General features: G+C 61.2%; 1 protein-coding gene across 4 annotated transcripts in view; it reads left to right on the top strand.

The window, feature by feature from the left end:
• Positions 1-11259: 11259 nt before the first annotated feature.
• Positions 11260-14169, top strand: part of VAV2 (vav guanine nucleotide exchange factor 2) — a 171723-nt gene continuing 168813 nt past the window's right edge. For 2 of the 4 annotated variants that reach the window (XM_064579525.1, XM_064579527.1), the window contains exon 1: positions 11262-11975. In XM_064579525.1, coding sequence (XP_064435595.1) covers positions 11772-11975 — 204 coding nt within the window. In that variant the 5' untranslated portion in view covers positions 11262-11771. Of the gene's footprint in view, positions 11976-14169 lie in introns of all 4 variants that reach the window. The other 2 variants (XR_010407732.1, XM_064579524.1) reach the window with 2 other exon arrangements.

Here is a 14169-nt window from a genome sequence, read left to right as displayed (position 1 = left end):
AAGATTCCTACATGCCTGGCCAGTAGGAAACCCAGCTGCTGGCAGGGCCCCACTCTGTCTAGAATCTCTGGGGGAAAGAGTCTACCCCACGCCTCTCTCTCAGCTTCTGGTGGCCACCAGCATGCCCACCTTCCATGCCTGTGGCTGCATCACCCGGATGGCCACCTCAGCCTTCACATGGCCTCTCCCTCCTGTGTGTCTCTAATAAGGACACGTGCCACTGGATTTCGGGCCCAGTTAATCCAGGGTGATCTCCTCATGTCAAGATTCTCAGTTAATTACACCTGCAAAGGTCCCTCACCCCCTTGTTTTTAGAGGGAGAGAGACAGAGAGACAGAGAGAGAGCCAGTGGGGGCAGGCGAGAGGCAGAGGGAGAGAGAGAATCTTAACTGGGTGTGGAGCCTGACTCGGGGCTCGATCTCACGACCCTGAGATCATGACCCGAGCTGGAACCAAGAGTCGGACACGTAGCCAACTGAGCCACTCAGGCGGCGCTCAAAGACCCCTTTTCTGAATAAGGTCAGGGGCTTCGGGGATTGGATGTAGGCATATCTTTTGGGAGTCCACCATTCAGCCCACTATAAACCCTAACAAGGAAATTGGTGCAGGAAAACTGGAGGCGATCTAGGAGGGGTTATTTGGTCAGCCTGTGGCTAAAAGCAATGAAGATAGAGCTTGTCTTAGGGAACAGGACAAAAGAGGCCATGCAGCGAAGTAAACCGTCTCCCGTGGTCACCTGGAGTGCCGAGCTCTGTGAAAGGCTCTGGAGGACCAAGGGATGGTGCCCCAAAGCAGTGAATGGCCATGGTGTGTGACATTTCCAAAGGGGCTTTTCAAGGAAGAAAATAAAAAACTAAGATTCTTCCATTTTAGTGCAAGACACAGACCGCTAGCCCAAGGATGCAGGGGTGTGACCTCTCTGGGGAGACAGGGGAGAAACTAGCCTTCAACGTGGGGCGTGGCCAGTTCTGCCAGCCCAGAGCTTCCAGAGGGAGCCCCGGGGGGGGGGCAAGTTTGCAGTGGGCTGCCCCTAGCTGTCCCCACCTCCGAGCCTCTTGGCTCCAGTCCTCCCAATCAGGCCCCACTCCTGACAGGGGAGACCGCCGGCTGGAGAGCTCAGCCTTCCCTGGAGCCCCTCCTCCCTCTGTCTTACAGCTACAGGGCCGACAGTCTCCTTATCTATGCTTTGAAACGCTGCCCCAGCTTTGAGACGTGGCCTTGAGTGGGTGGCTGGCCCGCTCGGCCGGCCGTCGACTTCCTCCAGCGCGCTCACAGCCGCCTGCATCCGCTGCCGGGGCTCTGATCATTGCGCTCCCCCCCAGCGTTCGACTACTCCTACTGCACCCCCAGGACATTCTCTTCCCATAGGTGTCTGTCCCATCCCAGTTCACACTAGAGAAAGTTCTAGCGATCACTCGCCTGTGCCAGGAGCTCGCAGTACAGGACTGAGCGCCAGCAGCGGGGCTCTTGCCAGATGGCTGGGTCAAGCCAGTCCATAATAGCACGCTAGAGTCTGCTTCCTGGGACACCTCCAGGCACCAAGTATGGGTCTGGGGGCGGGCAGCAGGAAAGCCCCGGGCGTGGGGAGAACACAGCAGACAGCAGGGTCTGTTTTGCTTGAAATGAAAGGCAGGTGGGGGTGGCTAGGAAGTTGTCAGGCCACTCCTGGACCTGGGCTCGGAGATGCTGTCATGCCTCTCTGCCCATGGCAGGAGGAGCCGGGCACAGCTGGGCCCACCTGGCCGGCGCCTGTGGCTGTGAGCGAAGACCTGTCATGATGGCAACAACAAAGAAAATCAAAGGGAGTGCCTGGGTGGCTCAGTCGTTAAGCGTCTGCCTTCGGCTCAGGTCATGATGCCAGGGTCCTGGGATCGAGTCCCGCATCGGGCTCCCTGCTCGGCGGGAAGCCTGCTTCTCCCTCTCCTGCTCCCCCTGCTTGTGTTCTCTCTCTCTCGCTGTGTCTCTCTCTGTCAAATAAATAAACAAAATCTTAAAAAAAAAAAAAGAAAGAAAGAAAGAAAGAAAATCAAGGGTCTGGGCCCTGGGAGCCGAGGTGAGCACAGTTCATGTCACGGACTGCCCAGACGGACAGTGAAAACTTTGACCTGTGTCTTGACCATGGAGGGTGGGGAGAGAGGAGGCCTCGGGCCAGAGGCAGGAGAGAAGGTGGGTCTTTCTGAGACCTCCCTCCTAACTGTGTTAATCCTGGGCCAGCTACGTCCTCCCACTGAGGACAAGGCACGTGCAGGGTGGGTACTCAGGAACTGTTTTCTGAATGGGTGGGTAGATGGGTGGGTAGATGGGTGGATGAATGGATGCATGGTGGGTGAGTAGGTGAGTGGATGGTTGGATGGTGGGTGAGTGCGTGGGTAGGTGGATGGTGAGTGGGTGGATGGTTGGATGGTGGGTGGATAGATGGCAGATGGGTGAGTGGATGGATAGATGGGTGGGTAGATGGGTGGATGAATGGATGCATGGTGAGTGAGGGGGTGGATGGTTGGATGGTGGGTGAGTGGGTAGATGGTGGGTGAGTGGGTGGGTGGATGGGTGGATGGTGGGTGGGGGGATGGATAGATGGGTGGATAGATGGGTGGATAGATGGGTGGATGAATGGATGCATGGTGAATGAGTGGGTGGATGGTTGGATGGTGGGTGAGTGGGTGTGTGGCTGGGTGGATGGATAGATGAGTAGGTAGATGAGTGGATTAATGGATGCATGGTAGGTGAGTGGGTGGATGGTTGGATGGCGGGTGGATAAGTGGATGGTTGGATGGTGGGTGGTGGGGGTATGGATAGATGGTTAGGTAGATGGGTGGATGAATGGATGCATGGTGGGTGAGTAGGTGGGTGGGTGGATGGATGAAGGAATGCATGCCAAGCACTGTGCTGGGTACTGGGAGGAGCATGAAGGAGGTGAACCCACAAGCCAGGCCCAGAGGAGCCCAGAGTCCACCCCACGCCCAGGTGGACATCTCCAAGCAAGGCATCGAAGGGGTGCTGAGGAAGCAGGAGATGGGCCCTGAGGGAAGAGATGGTGGAGATGGGTTCTCGGAAGCACACATATCGTGAGTGGACCAGGCTCCTGAGGGCCCACTGCTGGAGACAGCTCAGTGGTGGGGCAGGGGTGGGGCACGCAGTTCAAAATTACAGGTGCATGAAGTCCGGGGCTGGGGTTTGGGGAGGTGGGTAGGAGGGGGCTCAAATTAGACTGAGGGGCTCTAATGGGGGCAGGGGGCCTTGAAAATCGTGCCCAGGAGGCTGGCTGTGCTCAGAAGGCAGTGGGAGCCAAGGGCATCTTTCTTTGTTTTTAAGTAGAATAGCTTTATTGAGACATAATTCTGTACACCCCCTCATTTAAAGGGTACAGTGTCAGAGCTTTTAGTCCACTCGCAGAGTTGTACAACCACCATCAGTCAATTTTAGAACATTTTCATCACCCCTCCAAGAAGCCCTGTAGCCACAAGCAGTCACTCAGCATTTCCCCCGTGGCCCCCGCCCCAGACCACCACTGACCTCCTCCCACTGTCTCTGGACTTGCCCATTGTGGATATTTCCCGTATATGGAGTCATGTAACACATGACTTTTCAGGTCTGGCTTCTTCCACGGAGCACGGTGTCTTCTAGCTTCATCCCTGTTGCGGCCCACGCCCGGGCATCTCTCCTTTTGGTGCGTACACATGACATAAAATAGACCACTGGGGGTAACATGTAAGTGCACAGTGCAGGGGCATGGAGCACGTTCCCGCAGTTGTCTCCAGAACTTTCTCATCTTACACATGGACCCCCGTCCCCTCCCCCAGCCCCTGGCGCCCACTGTGCTCCTTCTTGTCCACGGATTTATGGATTCAGGGCACTTCATACAAGTGGAGTCCTATAATGTAACCTTTGGTGTCTGGCTCTTCTCAGTTAGTGTGAGGTTCTAGAAGTTGGTCTGTGCCGTAGCATCTGTCAGAACTGCACCCCTTTTGACGGCTGAATAACATCCCGTGGTATGGATGCGCCACACGTGTTAGCCATTCATCTGTCGGTGGACATGCGGGTGGGACACGTGGGATGGAGGACGGAGGCACTCATCCGTCGGTGGACATGCGGGTGGGACACGTGGGATGGAGGACGGAGCCACTCATCCGTCGGTGGACATGCGGGTGGGACACGTGGGATGGAGGACGGAGCCACTCATCCGTCGGTGGACATGCGGGTGGGACACGTGGGGTGGAGGATGGAGCCACTCATCTGTCAGTGGACATGTGGGCTGGGTCCACCTTTTGGTGATTGGGACTGGTGCTGCTACGCACACGGGTATGCAAGTTTTTATGTGGACACAGGGTGGGTTTTGAGCAGCAGGGAGCCTCATGGGTTCAAAGGGTCTCTTCCACTGGGCTGGCGTGGGGGGTCTGCAGGGGTCAAGTGCAGAAGAGAGACCGGGAAGACATGACCAGGCCTTGAGGAGATGTGACGCACAGCCATGCTCCTCAGTTCCTAGCACACACACTGGAGCCCCACTTTTGTGACAAGTCTCCCAGGGACAGGCCAAACCTGCCTGGTTCCAAGATGACCAAGAGTCTCCATGCTCGCCAGTCCTTGCATGCAGACGGGGCCAGCCCCAGCTCCCAGAGAGCCCCCCAGGGGCGTCTCGCGAGCCCCACCTCACAGGGGAGAAAGCTGAAGATTCCTGCCCCGTGCAGTGTCACACCGTGGGGAGGGGCAGGCTCCTCACAGACCCCTTGCAGCCACGAGCCACGTGTGGCCTCTGGCTCAGTGGCCTCTGGCTCATCCTCTTCACTGTGGCTCCTCCCACTGAGGAGCTGAATTTTTACTTGCATGTCATTGTAATCAACTTACAGTTTAATACTCAATCTGTTTTTGGCCAACTTCTAAGTATATTCGAGACACCCGGATAGCGAATCTATTTTCTCCATGATGAGCTTTCTGGGGATGGTGGGGTGTTCAAGCTGACGAGGGCGGCCAGGGTCAAGTACACGCCACAGCTTGAAGACTTTCGTGGGGAAAAGGGAATGTAAAATATCCTGTTCATATGTTTTTAGGTTGATTCCATGTTGAAGTGATAATATTTCAGATATATTGGATTAAAAAAATGTATTATTAAAGTGGATTCCACTTACAGGGAGCTGATACTCAGCTGTGGGGAGGCATGAAGGACTCACTGACACCAGCCACAGCACGGGGAACCTTGACATTCTGCTGGGCGAGAGAAGCCAGGTCCAAGGGCTGCGCACGGTGGTCCCATTGATATGAAACGTCCAGGTCTGGGCTAGGTGGCGTATTGGGGATGACAGCTAACGGGTACGGGGTGTCTCATGGGGACTGTTCTAGGATTCAGAGCACTTGCGCTGTGGTCTACACGGGGGTCTAGCAGGCACTTCCCCTTGGCTGTGCTGACTTATTTTCCTGTGAGGGGGTAGGGCTGCAGGAGGGCCGGCAGGGCCCGGGGCAGTGCTGCCTCCTGCTCAGGTCAAAGGGCAGCACCGACTGTCAGTAACGGCCAGCAGACTTTGCTCTGGGCCAGAGTGTCACAGCCGAGCCTGACGAGAAGCTCGTTTAGCAGCAGCGGGCAGCCCGGGGTCAGCCCTTAGGTCCCATAACCCAGCTGCACGGGGCCTACATCTTCCCCGCCGGGGCCTGGATGCCCACCTCCGTCCTTCGTGGAGGGTGGCCCATGAGTGCCCTGACGAGGGCGCCTGCAGAAATCTGGAATCTCCCCCAAATCCCTACTTGTTGGCTTTATGCCTACAAATGGCGTGAGTCCTGGAGGCCCTTCGTCCTTCCTGAGAGCCCTAAGCAGCTTGCCCCCCAGAGCTCACAGCGCCTCTCAGGAGGGCCTCAAGCAAGGTCCTGGACAGTCTCCAGGAGGTGCCCAGACAAGGGCCATTTGGCAGTAAGATAGCAGAGATCAGTTTGGAGTCCAGTCCGTGTCCTTGGACTTAATTTTGATCGTTGAAACAACAAGCCGTGTCAAGTCTGTATTGTGCCTTTTTAAACATAATGTAAAAAAGCCCACACCCAACAACCCAGTGGGGCGTAATCTGAGTCCACAGTGGGCCAGATGGTCTTTTTCTACACCTATACTTTCCCGGGAAATTGTGACAGCTGAATTTGCATGATGTTGCTACAAATGGAATTTGCAAAATGTGTGTGTTCATGTGGTTTGGACATGAGAATAACTCCTTCACCCAGTCATGCTGGGGAGAGGCAAAACATTTCACTTCTCCTTTCCCCATGAACAGAACCTCCTGGAAAGAGGATGTGGGAGGGATGGGGGGTAGAGGGGTGGAGGGATGGAGGGAGGGAGAGAGAGATGGATGGAAGGATGGGTGGAAGGATGGATAGAGGGATAGAGGGATGGAGGGAGGGATAGATGGATGGAGGGATGGAGGGTTGGAGGAAGGGAAGGAGAGATGGTTGGAGGGATGGATGGAAGGATGGATAGAGGGATGGATGGAAGGATGGAGAGAGGGATAGAGGGATGGAGGGAGGGATAGACAGATGGAGGGAGGGATGGAGGGAGGGAAAGAGAGATGGATGGAGGGATGGGTGGAAAAATGGAGAGAGGGATAGAGGGAGGGAGGGAGGGATAGATGGGTAGAGGGATGGAAGGATGGAAGAAGAGATGGATGGAAGGATGGAGGAATAGAAGGAGGGATAGACGGGTGGATGGAGGGATGGGTGGGAGGGTGAACAGAGGGATGGAAGGATGGAGAGGGGGCTGGAGGGGTGGACGGAGGGAGGGATAGAGGGAGGAATGGATGGATGAGTGGAGGGTAGGCAGACTCCTGCTTCTGTGGAGGCCTTTGCGGGAGAAGTCTTATATGTCCCTGGGACCCTGCCTTATGGAATAAGGCCCCCTCAGCCTTGGTCCTGTTGAGAAGAGGCATGGGGACCCTGCCACAGCTCTTGGCGTTGGCTGGGGAATTGGGCTGGGAAAGCCCCCGGGTGGGTTGCATGTCGTTCTCCAAGCAGGCTTGTGTGGAAAGGGGAGCTCTAGGGTGTTCGGACGGGCAGAGGGCCCTCCAGCCCCTTCCAGTGCGGTGTGCCCCGTGCGCCGCGTGGGGAGACGCACTGTTCCTGTGCCCAGCAAACTCCCAGTGCTGCCCCGGGAATGAGACTCTGGCCGAGGAGGACGGCTCTGTGGGGACCCGGGAGGCTTTGTGAGGGCAGACTCCCCCCTACGCCGCACCCTGGAGCCCTCGAATCAACCAGAAGCGAAAGCAAAGTCCTCAGCTGGAGGCACGGCAGGAGGCAGATTCCCTATTCAGACGGGGATTCAACCTGGCAAGTCCCTCCGGTCTGTGAAGCTTCACCTGCACAGCAGATCTAGTAAGAGTGCCCCCCGGCGGGGGCTGGGCTGGGGCGCGTTAGTGCAAAGCCTGCCGTGCACGCGGGGCCCCTCAGCAGCAGCTGGGCTGTCCTCCCCTGCATGGTTTACTGTCCTGGGAGAGGAGCAGAAGCGGGAAGCCCAGGCTCACCTGCCCTAAAGCCTCCAGAAGCCTCTCTGGGACTCCCAGGGACCCGACAGCCCCCCTCCACGCTCCCCCCACTTCAGCCCGGACACAGGGTGTCTCCCCAGCAGCCACTTTCTGGTCAACCTGATGCTCCTGCCAGGCTACCACCCCATTTCTGCAGTGGGGCGCGTGTGCATGCACACACGTGTGTGTGCGCGTGCATGACTTTCAAGCACTGCATTCTGTTGCTGAGTCAGTATCTACGTGCTGTAGACATCACAGCATTTTCCCTTCTCCCTCATCACCCACCCACCCAAATCAGCTTGTCGAGGAACAGCAGAAAGTCTCAGCGCGGAAACCGCTTTCAACAGCAACATCTGGGCGCTGGGCAGGCCCGGCGCTCGCACCGGGCTCCCTCGCGAATTGCCGGGCGGCCCGGGCAGCTCACCAAAGCGCCCGGCGTGTCGGTTTCCGCATTTCGCCACCCAGGACAATAGCGGCTACTGCGTGAGGCTTAAGGGAGGTGAGGTGAGCGTCCGCGGCTCTCGGGCTGGCCCCGTGGCCCTCAGGACAGGGGGGTGTCCGTTACAACCACGGACGCCATCAGGATAAACCCGCCTGAGTGGGCTACGCCCGCGCAGTCTTACGGAGCATGCTGTTACACACTCACGTGACGATGTTAAGGTTCGTTCGTTCTAGACATTGCTAGGACAGGCCGCAGATCACTCCACGGATGATGGCACAGCCCGGTTCGTAAACCTTGGCATCAACTTACCCCATGTCTGTGACTTCCGTGAGAGAATCTATTGGGTTTAAAAATCGGAGTTGCAGTGCTTTGCCAAGTTGGTGGTTTATTCATTTGGTGTTTCGTTCAATAAGTGTTTTCTGAGCACCTACCACAGGCCGCGCCCAGTCTGCAGTGCTGGGCGTGAACTGGGGACAGGAAGAAATGGTCCCTGCGGCCCCAGAGCTCACTGTCTAGAGGGATGAGACTAAGTGAGTCAGGTCTGGGGGAGAGGATCGCAGAGGATGTGAGGGGGTGAGCTCTGTGGACAAGAGTCCCGGGCGGACACACGGCCAGTGGAAAGGCCCTGAGGTAGGAGCATACCAGGTGTGGCTGCTCCTTTCCTTCATGCAGGAAATGAAGTCATCCAGGGAGGGGCCACATTTTCTAGGGAAAGAATTCGCTTGTACCTCTTTGGCCGGGAGAGTGACAGGGTCTCACCCAAGTTTTTCTGGGTCCTTGCTGGTTCCCGAGGATGGATGGAAGGGGGCAACGGTGGGTGGGTGAGGCGGGGAGAGGGGGCTGTGACCTTCCTTGTCTACTTTGGGGTACGTGGCTGGTATTGGCACTCCCTGCCCGCTGGGCTGGGGGCCGAGCTCCCCGGCTCTCCTGTGGGCTGCCCTGACGCTCAGCACAGAGTCTGTCCCTCCCACTGAAGCCATCACTGGCTGGGCTAAAGGTGGGCCAAGCTGAAGTGCAGCCTCGAGGGTACCATTTCCTTGTCTGTGAGCACGTCTCCAGGGCACCATGTCCACAGGAGGCAATGGGCCCTGTGCACCCCCCCCCCCCCACCGCCCAGAGGTGTACCACAGGTGGTCCTGGCAAACAGCTCTGGGTCCCAGGGCATGAGGATAGCAGTAGGGTTTTCTGGACAAGTGTCCCCTCTTTCTGATCCATACTTTGAGTTGGTACAGTCTGGACCTGCTCATCACACCCACACCAAGTGCCAGGGAGGGAGTCTCTGCCAAGTTTCCATCCATCCATCCATCCATCCATCCATCCATTCCTGTCCAGCTTGCCTGCAGAGCCTCCCAAGGATTGTGAGATACACATGTTCCCAATGTCCAGATGGGAAACTGGGGATGCTGAAAGGGTTGTGGCTGGCTCAGGACCGCACAGCAGCAAGGTCTGAGTCTCCCGGTGTGACCATTCACAAGGCTAAACCCCAGCTTCCTCGGCCAGCTGGGCAGCCAGGTGGCGACAGTGCCCTCCGCAGCCACCAGGAGGCAGCAGACGACCGTCTGCATGGTCAGCTGGGGGTGCCTGTGTCCCAGTCCCCGGCTCATCATCTTGGTTGGGTCTCTGCCCAGGCAGGAAGGCCATGAGGGTGGCGAGGACAGAGGCCCTTTTCTTGCCTTTTTCTACCTGTGGGTGAGAGACACAGGCATTAAGGGGGCACCAGAATAGGGCACCCCAGGTGAAGAGCTGCAGGAGCCCCATTCTGCCCCAGGCCCTGCACAAAAACTCCATGATGTCCTGTGGGCCCCTCACAAACAATTCTGATTGTGGCTGGGCTCCCTGCAATACAGAGGGGGAGGGGGCGCTGCAGGAGAAGGTGCCTGCAAGGCTCTCAGAGCGGGGGCTGGTGGGGCTGGGGTTCAGGCTACGTCCTGTGGTTCCATTCCTCGGGCGGGGAGATGCTGGGGCGGGGGTTACCCGCTTTTGCCTCCGGCCAAACAGGCTCCATCGCACCCCTCTGAGGCCGGTTCCTCCCTACGTGGGTTTCTCAAAGGAAGGACGCCTGGACGGTAGCTTGGAGCTGCCTGGCCACTTGGCCTGATTTTACTCCTGCTGTGACCACTCCTCACAGGGCCTGGGGTGTGTCCCGGAGGCCAGCTCCTCTCCTGCTTCTCTCCGTGGGCTGGCCCCTGGCCTGGCCCCCCAGACTTCCTCCTCAGTCGGGGAAGGGGAAGGTTTGAGCTCTGCAGAAGGCCTGGGGGATCCTCTCTGCACTCATGAGTTGGGGGTGGCACCCCGCGGAGGAGAGGGCTGGGCCGTGAGGCAGCTGCCCAGTGCTGCCCCAGCGAACACAGGTCCAGAACTCAAGCACAAGCGCGCAGGTGGGTGGCCTCACCACCACCCCAGCGTTGGCCGAGAGTCTCAGGGTGGGGCTGTGCCTTGCCCAGGGAGGCCCAGCACACCAGGGATGAGAACCCACGGCTCCTGAGCTGAGCCAGGATCCACGTCATTTCATTGCCAGATTGGCTCTTCATGCCCTTGAAGCCGTGCCACTGTCGCGGGGGGGAGGCCAGCTGCTGAAAACGCGGCCCCCACCCCTGGGCGGGGCTCAGGAAGGAGTTCAGGGCGGGGTCAGTGGACCCTGCAGTCAGCCAGAGCCCAGGCAGCTCTGGCCTCATGACCAGCCGTCTCTGTCACTTACTAATCGCACATAGTCCATCTCAGACGCCAGGATTTGCCCTCCGGGCAGCTGCAAGTGGCCAGGGCCCTGGGTCACAAAGTGGGGGAATCCCGGCCTTTGTGCGGGGTCGGGGGTGGGTGGAGGGCTGCTTTCGGGTCCGTGGCCAGAGCACAGGATGGGATGGGGGTTCTGGGCGCATTCCCCGCCCGTGTGTGCCTCGGGCCTCGAGTTATCCCTCAGGGACGGCTTGATGGACCGAGGGGACGCGGGGGGCCTCGGTCCGGTCGGTCCCCCCCCCGGGTCTGTCCTTTCCGAAGGGCCGTGCGGAGGCGCGCAGCGCGACAGGGGCCACCGACTGATCGCCGCCGAGTGGGACGCAGGGCCAACGCAGAGACCGAGAACCGGCCCTCCCTCCACCGGCGAGGTCGCTCGCCCCCCGCGCAGAGCTCCTCAAAAGTCCGGGCGCCCCGCGGGCGGAGTGGGCGGGCCCCGGGCGGCGCCGCAGCCCCCGCCCTCCGCAACTTCGGCGGGCGGCGGGGCAGGAAGTGGGGGGCGGGGGCGGCGCCAGGCCCGCGCGCCGGCCCCGCCCCCGCCCCGCCCGTGGCCGCGCCCCCGCGCCCCCCGCGCCCCCGCGCCCCCGCAACCCCAGGGCCGCCGCGCTGCCGAGTCCGAGCGCCCGGCGCCGAGCGCGGAGCCCGCGGGCGGGGCGAACAAAGCGGCGGCGGCCAGGGCTGCCCAGGCCCCGGGCGCGCGGAGCGAGCGACCCGCCGGCCCTTTGTCTCGGGCGGGGCAGGAGCGGCGGCGGCCGCGGGGCGCCCCGAGCGCAGCATGCGGCGCCCGCAGGGGCGGAGAGCGGGGCGCGGCGGCGGCGCGCGGCGCGGAGCCCGGCCCGGGGCCCGGGGGCGCCCGTGTGTGTGAGGGGTCCCGCGCGCTGCGCGGCGCCCACCCCGCGGCCGCACGTGGGCGAGGAGCCGGAGCCGGAGCCGGAGCCGGAGCGGGAGGAGGAGGGGGGGGACGCGCGGCGGCGCGGCGGGGACCCCGGGCCGCCCGCGCGAAGCCCCGCCCCGGCCACCGAGCCCCGCGCGGGCGGGCGGGATGCCCCGCGGCCGCCGCACTCCGGCCCGAGCGCTGCCCTGAGCGGGCCGGCGGCGCGGCCGCCGCGGGCGCCATGGAGCAGTGGCGGCAGTGCGGCCGCTGGCTCATCGACTGCAAGGTCCTGCCGCCCAACCACCGGGTCGTGTGGCCCTCGGCGGCGGTGTTCGACCTGGCGCAGGCGCTGCGCGACGGCGTCCTCCTGTGTCAGCTGCTGCACAACCTCGCCCCCGGCTCCATCGACCTCAAGGACATCAACTTCCGGCCGCAGATGTCCCAGGTGAGGGTCCCGGCGCGCGGGCGGTCGCGGGGAGAGAGCGGTGCGCCCCGGAGGCGCGAAGTTGACCAAAGTCCCCCCAGCCCGGGGCGCGCCCCGGGCCGTCTGTGGCGCCGGGGTGCGGGGAGCCTCGAAGCCGCCCCCTCCCCGCGTCCCTCCCGGCCCCGGGGAGCCCGCCACGCCCGGGGGCCTCGTCGGGCGTCGCGTCCTCCGGCTTCGCGCCTGGTGGCGGGACAGTGGAGGACGGCGGGGCGCGGCCGGAGGAGTCGCGAGGAGCGGAGGCGGAGGGGCCCGAGGGAGCGGGTGGGCTCGGGTCGCCGCCTCCTCTTGGACGGGGCCGCGCAGCTGGGTGCGAGCCGGAGCCCCCGTCGCCTCGCCAGCACCCTCAAGTGTGGCCTTTGTCGCGGCCGGCCGGCAGGAAAATGTCTGCGCGGCCGGCAGGAGCTGCTTTTCTTGGCCCCTTAAAGGGAACTTGGCTGAGACTTGAGCAGAACGAAGCTCCGGTCCTGCCCTCCTGGAGTCACAGAACGCCCACCCCCAGCTCCATCTGAAGGGGTCCTGGGCGCTCAAGGGGCCCCAGGGGCCAGCCTGAGTCTGGCCAGCACTGTCCAGGATCGACCTTCCTGTGAGCCCCATAGCCCCTTCCTCTGTGGCCCACGGCGAGTCCGCGTGGACAACGGCCATGCGTGTGTGACATCGGAAAGCCGGCTAGGGAGAAGGAGGGATGGAGTGAGTCACGGCTTTTCCAGGCTGGGCTGCATGGCCTCTGCCCTTTGGCTGTGATTGCGTTTCCAAGGAGATGAGAGCACCCCCTCCTCCAGGGAGGAAGGGGGGTGGCTGATGACAAAGAGGAGCCCTGAGAGGGTAGGGGGGCTGCCCTCCCACTCAGCGATAACACCCCAGGACCACGGAGGCAGGCAGCCTATTGAGGGAGCCCCGGGGGTGCAGGCATGCGGTCTCAGGGCTCCCCTTAGGCGCTGTCCTTAGGTTCTCTCATGCCAACTAACTCGCAGTCCCTGGGGCCTGGCGCCCTGCTGCAGAGTACTTTCATAAACCCGTTCCTCACCTCCGTCCTCCCCTGGGGGTGGGGGTGGGGGTGGGGGCTGGGCTGGAGAAACTGAGAGCAGGAAGGGTTGCTGAGGGCAGAGTTGGCCATGGGCGGGAGTGTCTGCCTTTGGCTGTCATCCACAGGGGCTGCCCAGGCTTGCTGGCTCCTGGCCGGTTTCCTGGCTGATTGGCAGGGAGGCTGGGGCACGGGACGCAGCCCGGGGTGGGTGGGTCCACACCACAGACGCTGGGCCTGGCTGGCCTCGGGGTCCCGGAGCTGCCCTTTTCCAGCTGGGGTTTGGGCAGGGTGGGGGAAGAGGGGGCGCTCCGGCTGTGGCAGGTGGCTTGGCTCAGCCGCCGTGCTGGAAGTGCTGGGACATCCTGGGGTCCCTGGAGGCGTCCATGGGGCAGCAACACTGACAGCACCACAGTCCCTTGGAGCGCTCCGTGTCCCAGCCTGGGTGAAGGGGTATCCAGGGGGACTCGGTGCTAGGGAGAACCGGACGGGCGAGTGTCTGTGTGTCTTCGTGCGTGTGTGCTGATCGAAGCCTGGCACTGTCGTCTTTCAGGTGGGTGACCACCCCTGGGCCCTCAGTTTCCCTAACTGTTTAATGGGAACAGCAATAGTAGGCGCCTTAGAGCCGCCTTCTGAGGATTGCGTGAGTTTAAGGCAGGGAACGTTCTCCGCGCAGTGCGGAGTTGACGTTAGTGACTTTAGGATGGTTATCTGGACACTGGCGGGGATCATTGTCTTGGCTGAGGGCTGGTCTCCCTGGCCTCAGCCCACCGGTCACCTTGTGGGGGTGGGGTGGGTCACCCCATCTTCGTGTGTCCGTCGCTGGTGCAGGATGGCTGCAGGTGCTCTGTGAACTTGCATTCACCGGGTCTATCCCTTGGCTCCCTCTGTGTATTCACAGTTAAAGAAACAATTCTCTGTACCAGGTATGGCTGTGCAGGGTTTGGGAGGGAGCCTGGGGGGCCTCGCTGTGTGGCTGCTCTTTGTTATTTGGGAAGCTCACCATCCCTAGAGCGGGGCAGGGAAGATGTCCTGTTGGCCCACGGTGCTTGGATCACAAGAAGAGTCCAAGCTTCCCTTTCTTCCTTGTCCTGCCCTGGGCGAGGCATGATCCTGGGGAGGCTGTGCCATCCC

This window comes from Mirounga angustirostris, unplaced genomic scaffold, assembly GCF_029215605.1.
Source record: "Mirounga angustirostris isolate CCGP_5_RB_7025 unplaced genomic scaffold, mMirAng1.0.hap1 SCAF_15, whole genome shotgun sequence".
Taxonomy (NCBI): domain Eukaryota; kingdom Metazoa; phylum Chordata; class Mammalia; order Carnivora; family Phocidae; genus Mirounga; species Mirounga angustirostris.
This window is presented reverse-complemented; position numbering and strand designations above follow the sequence as displayed.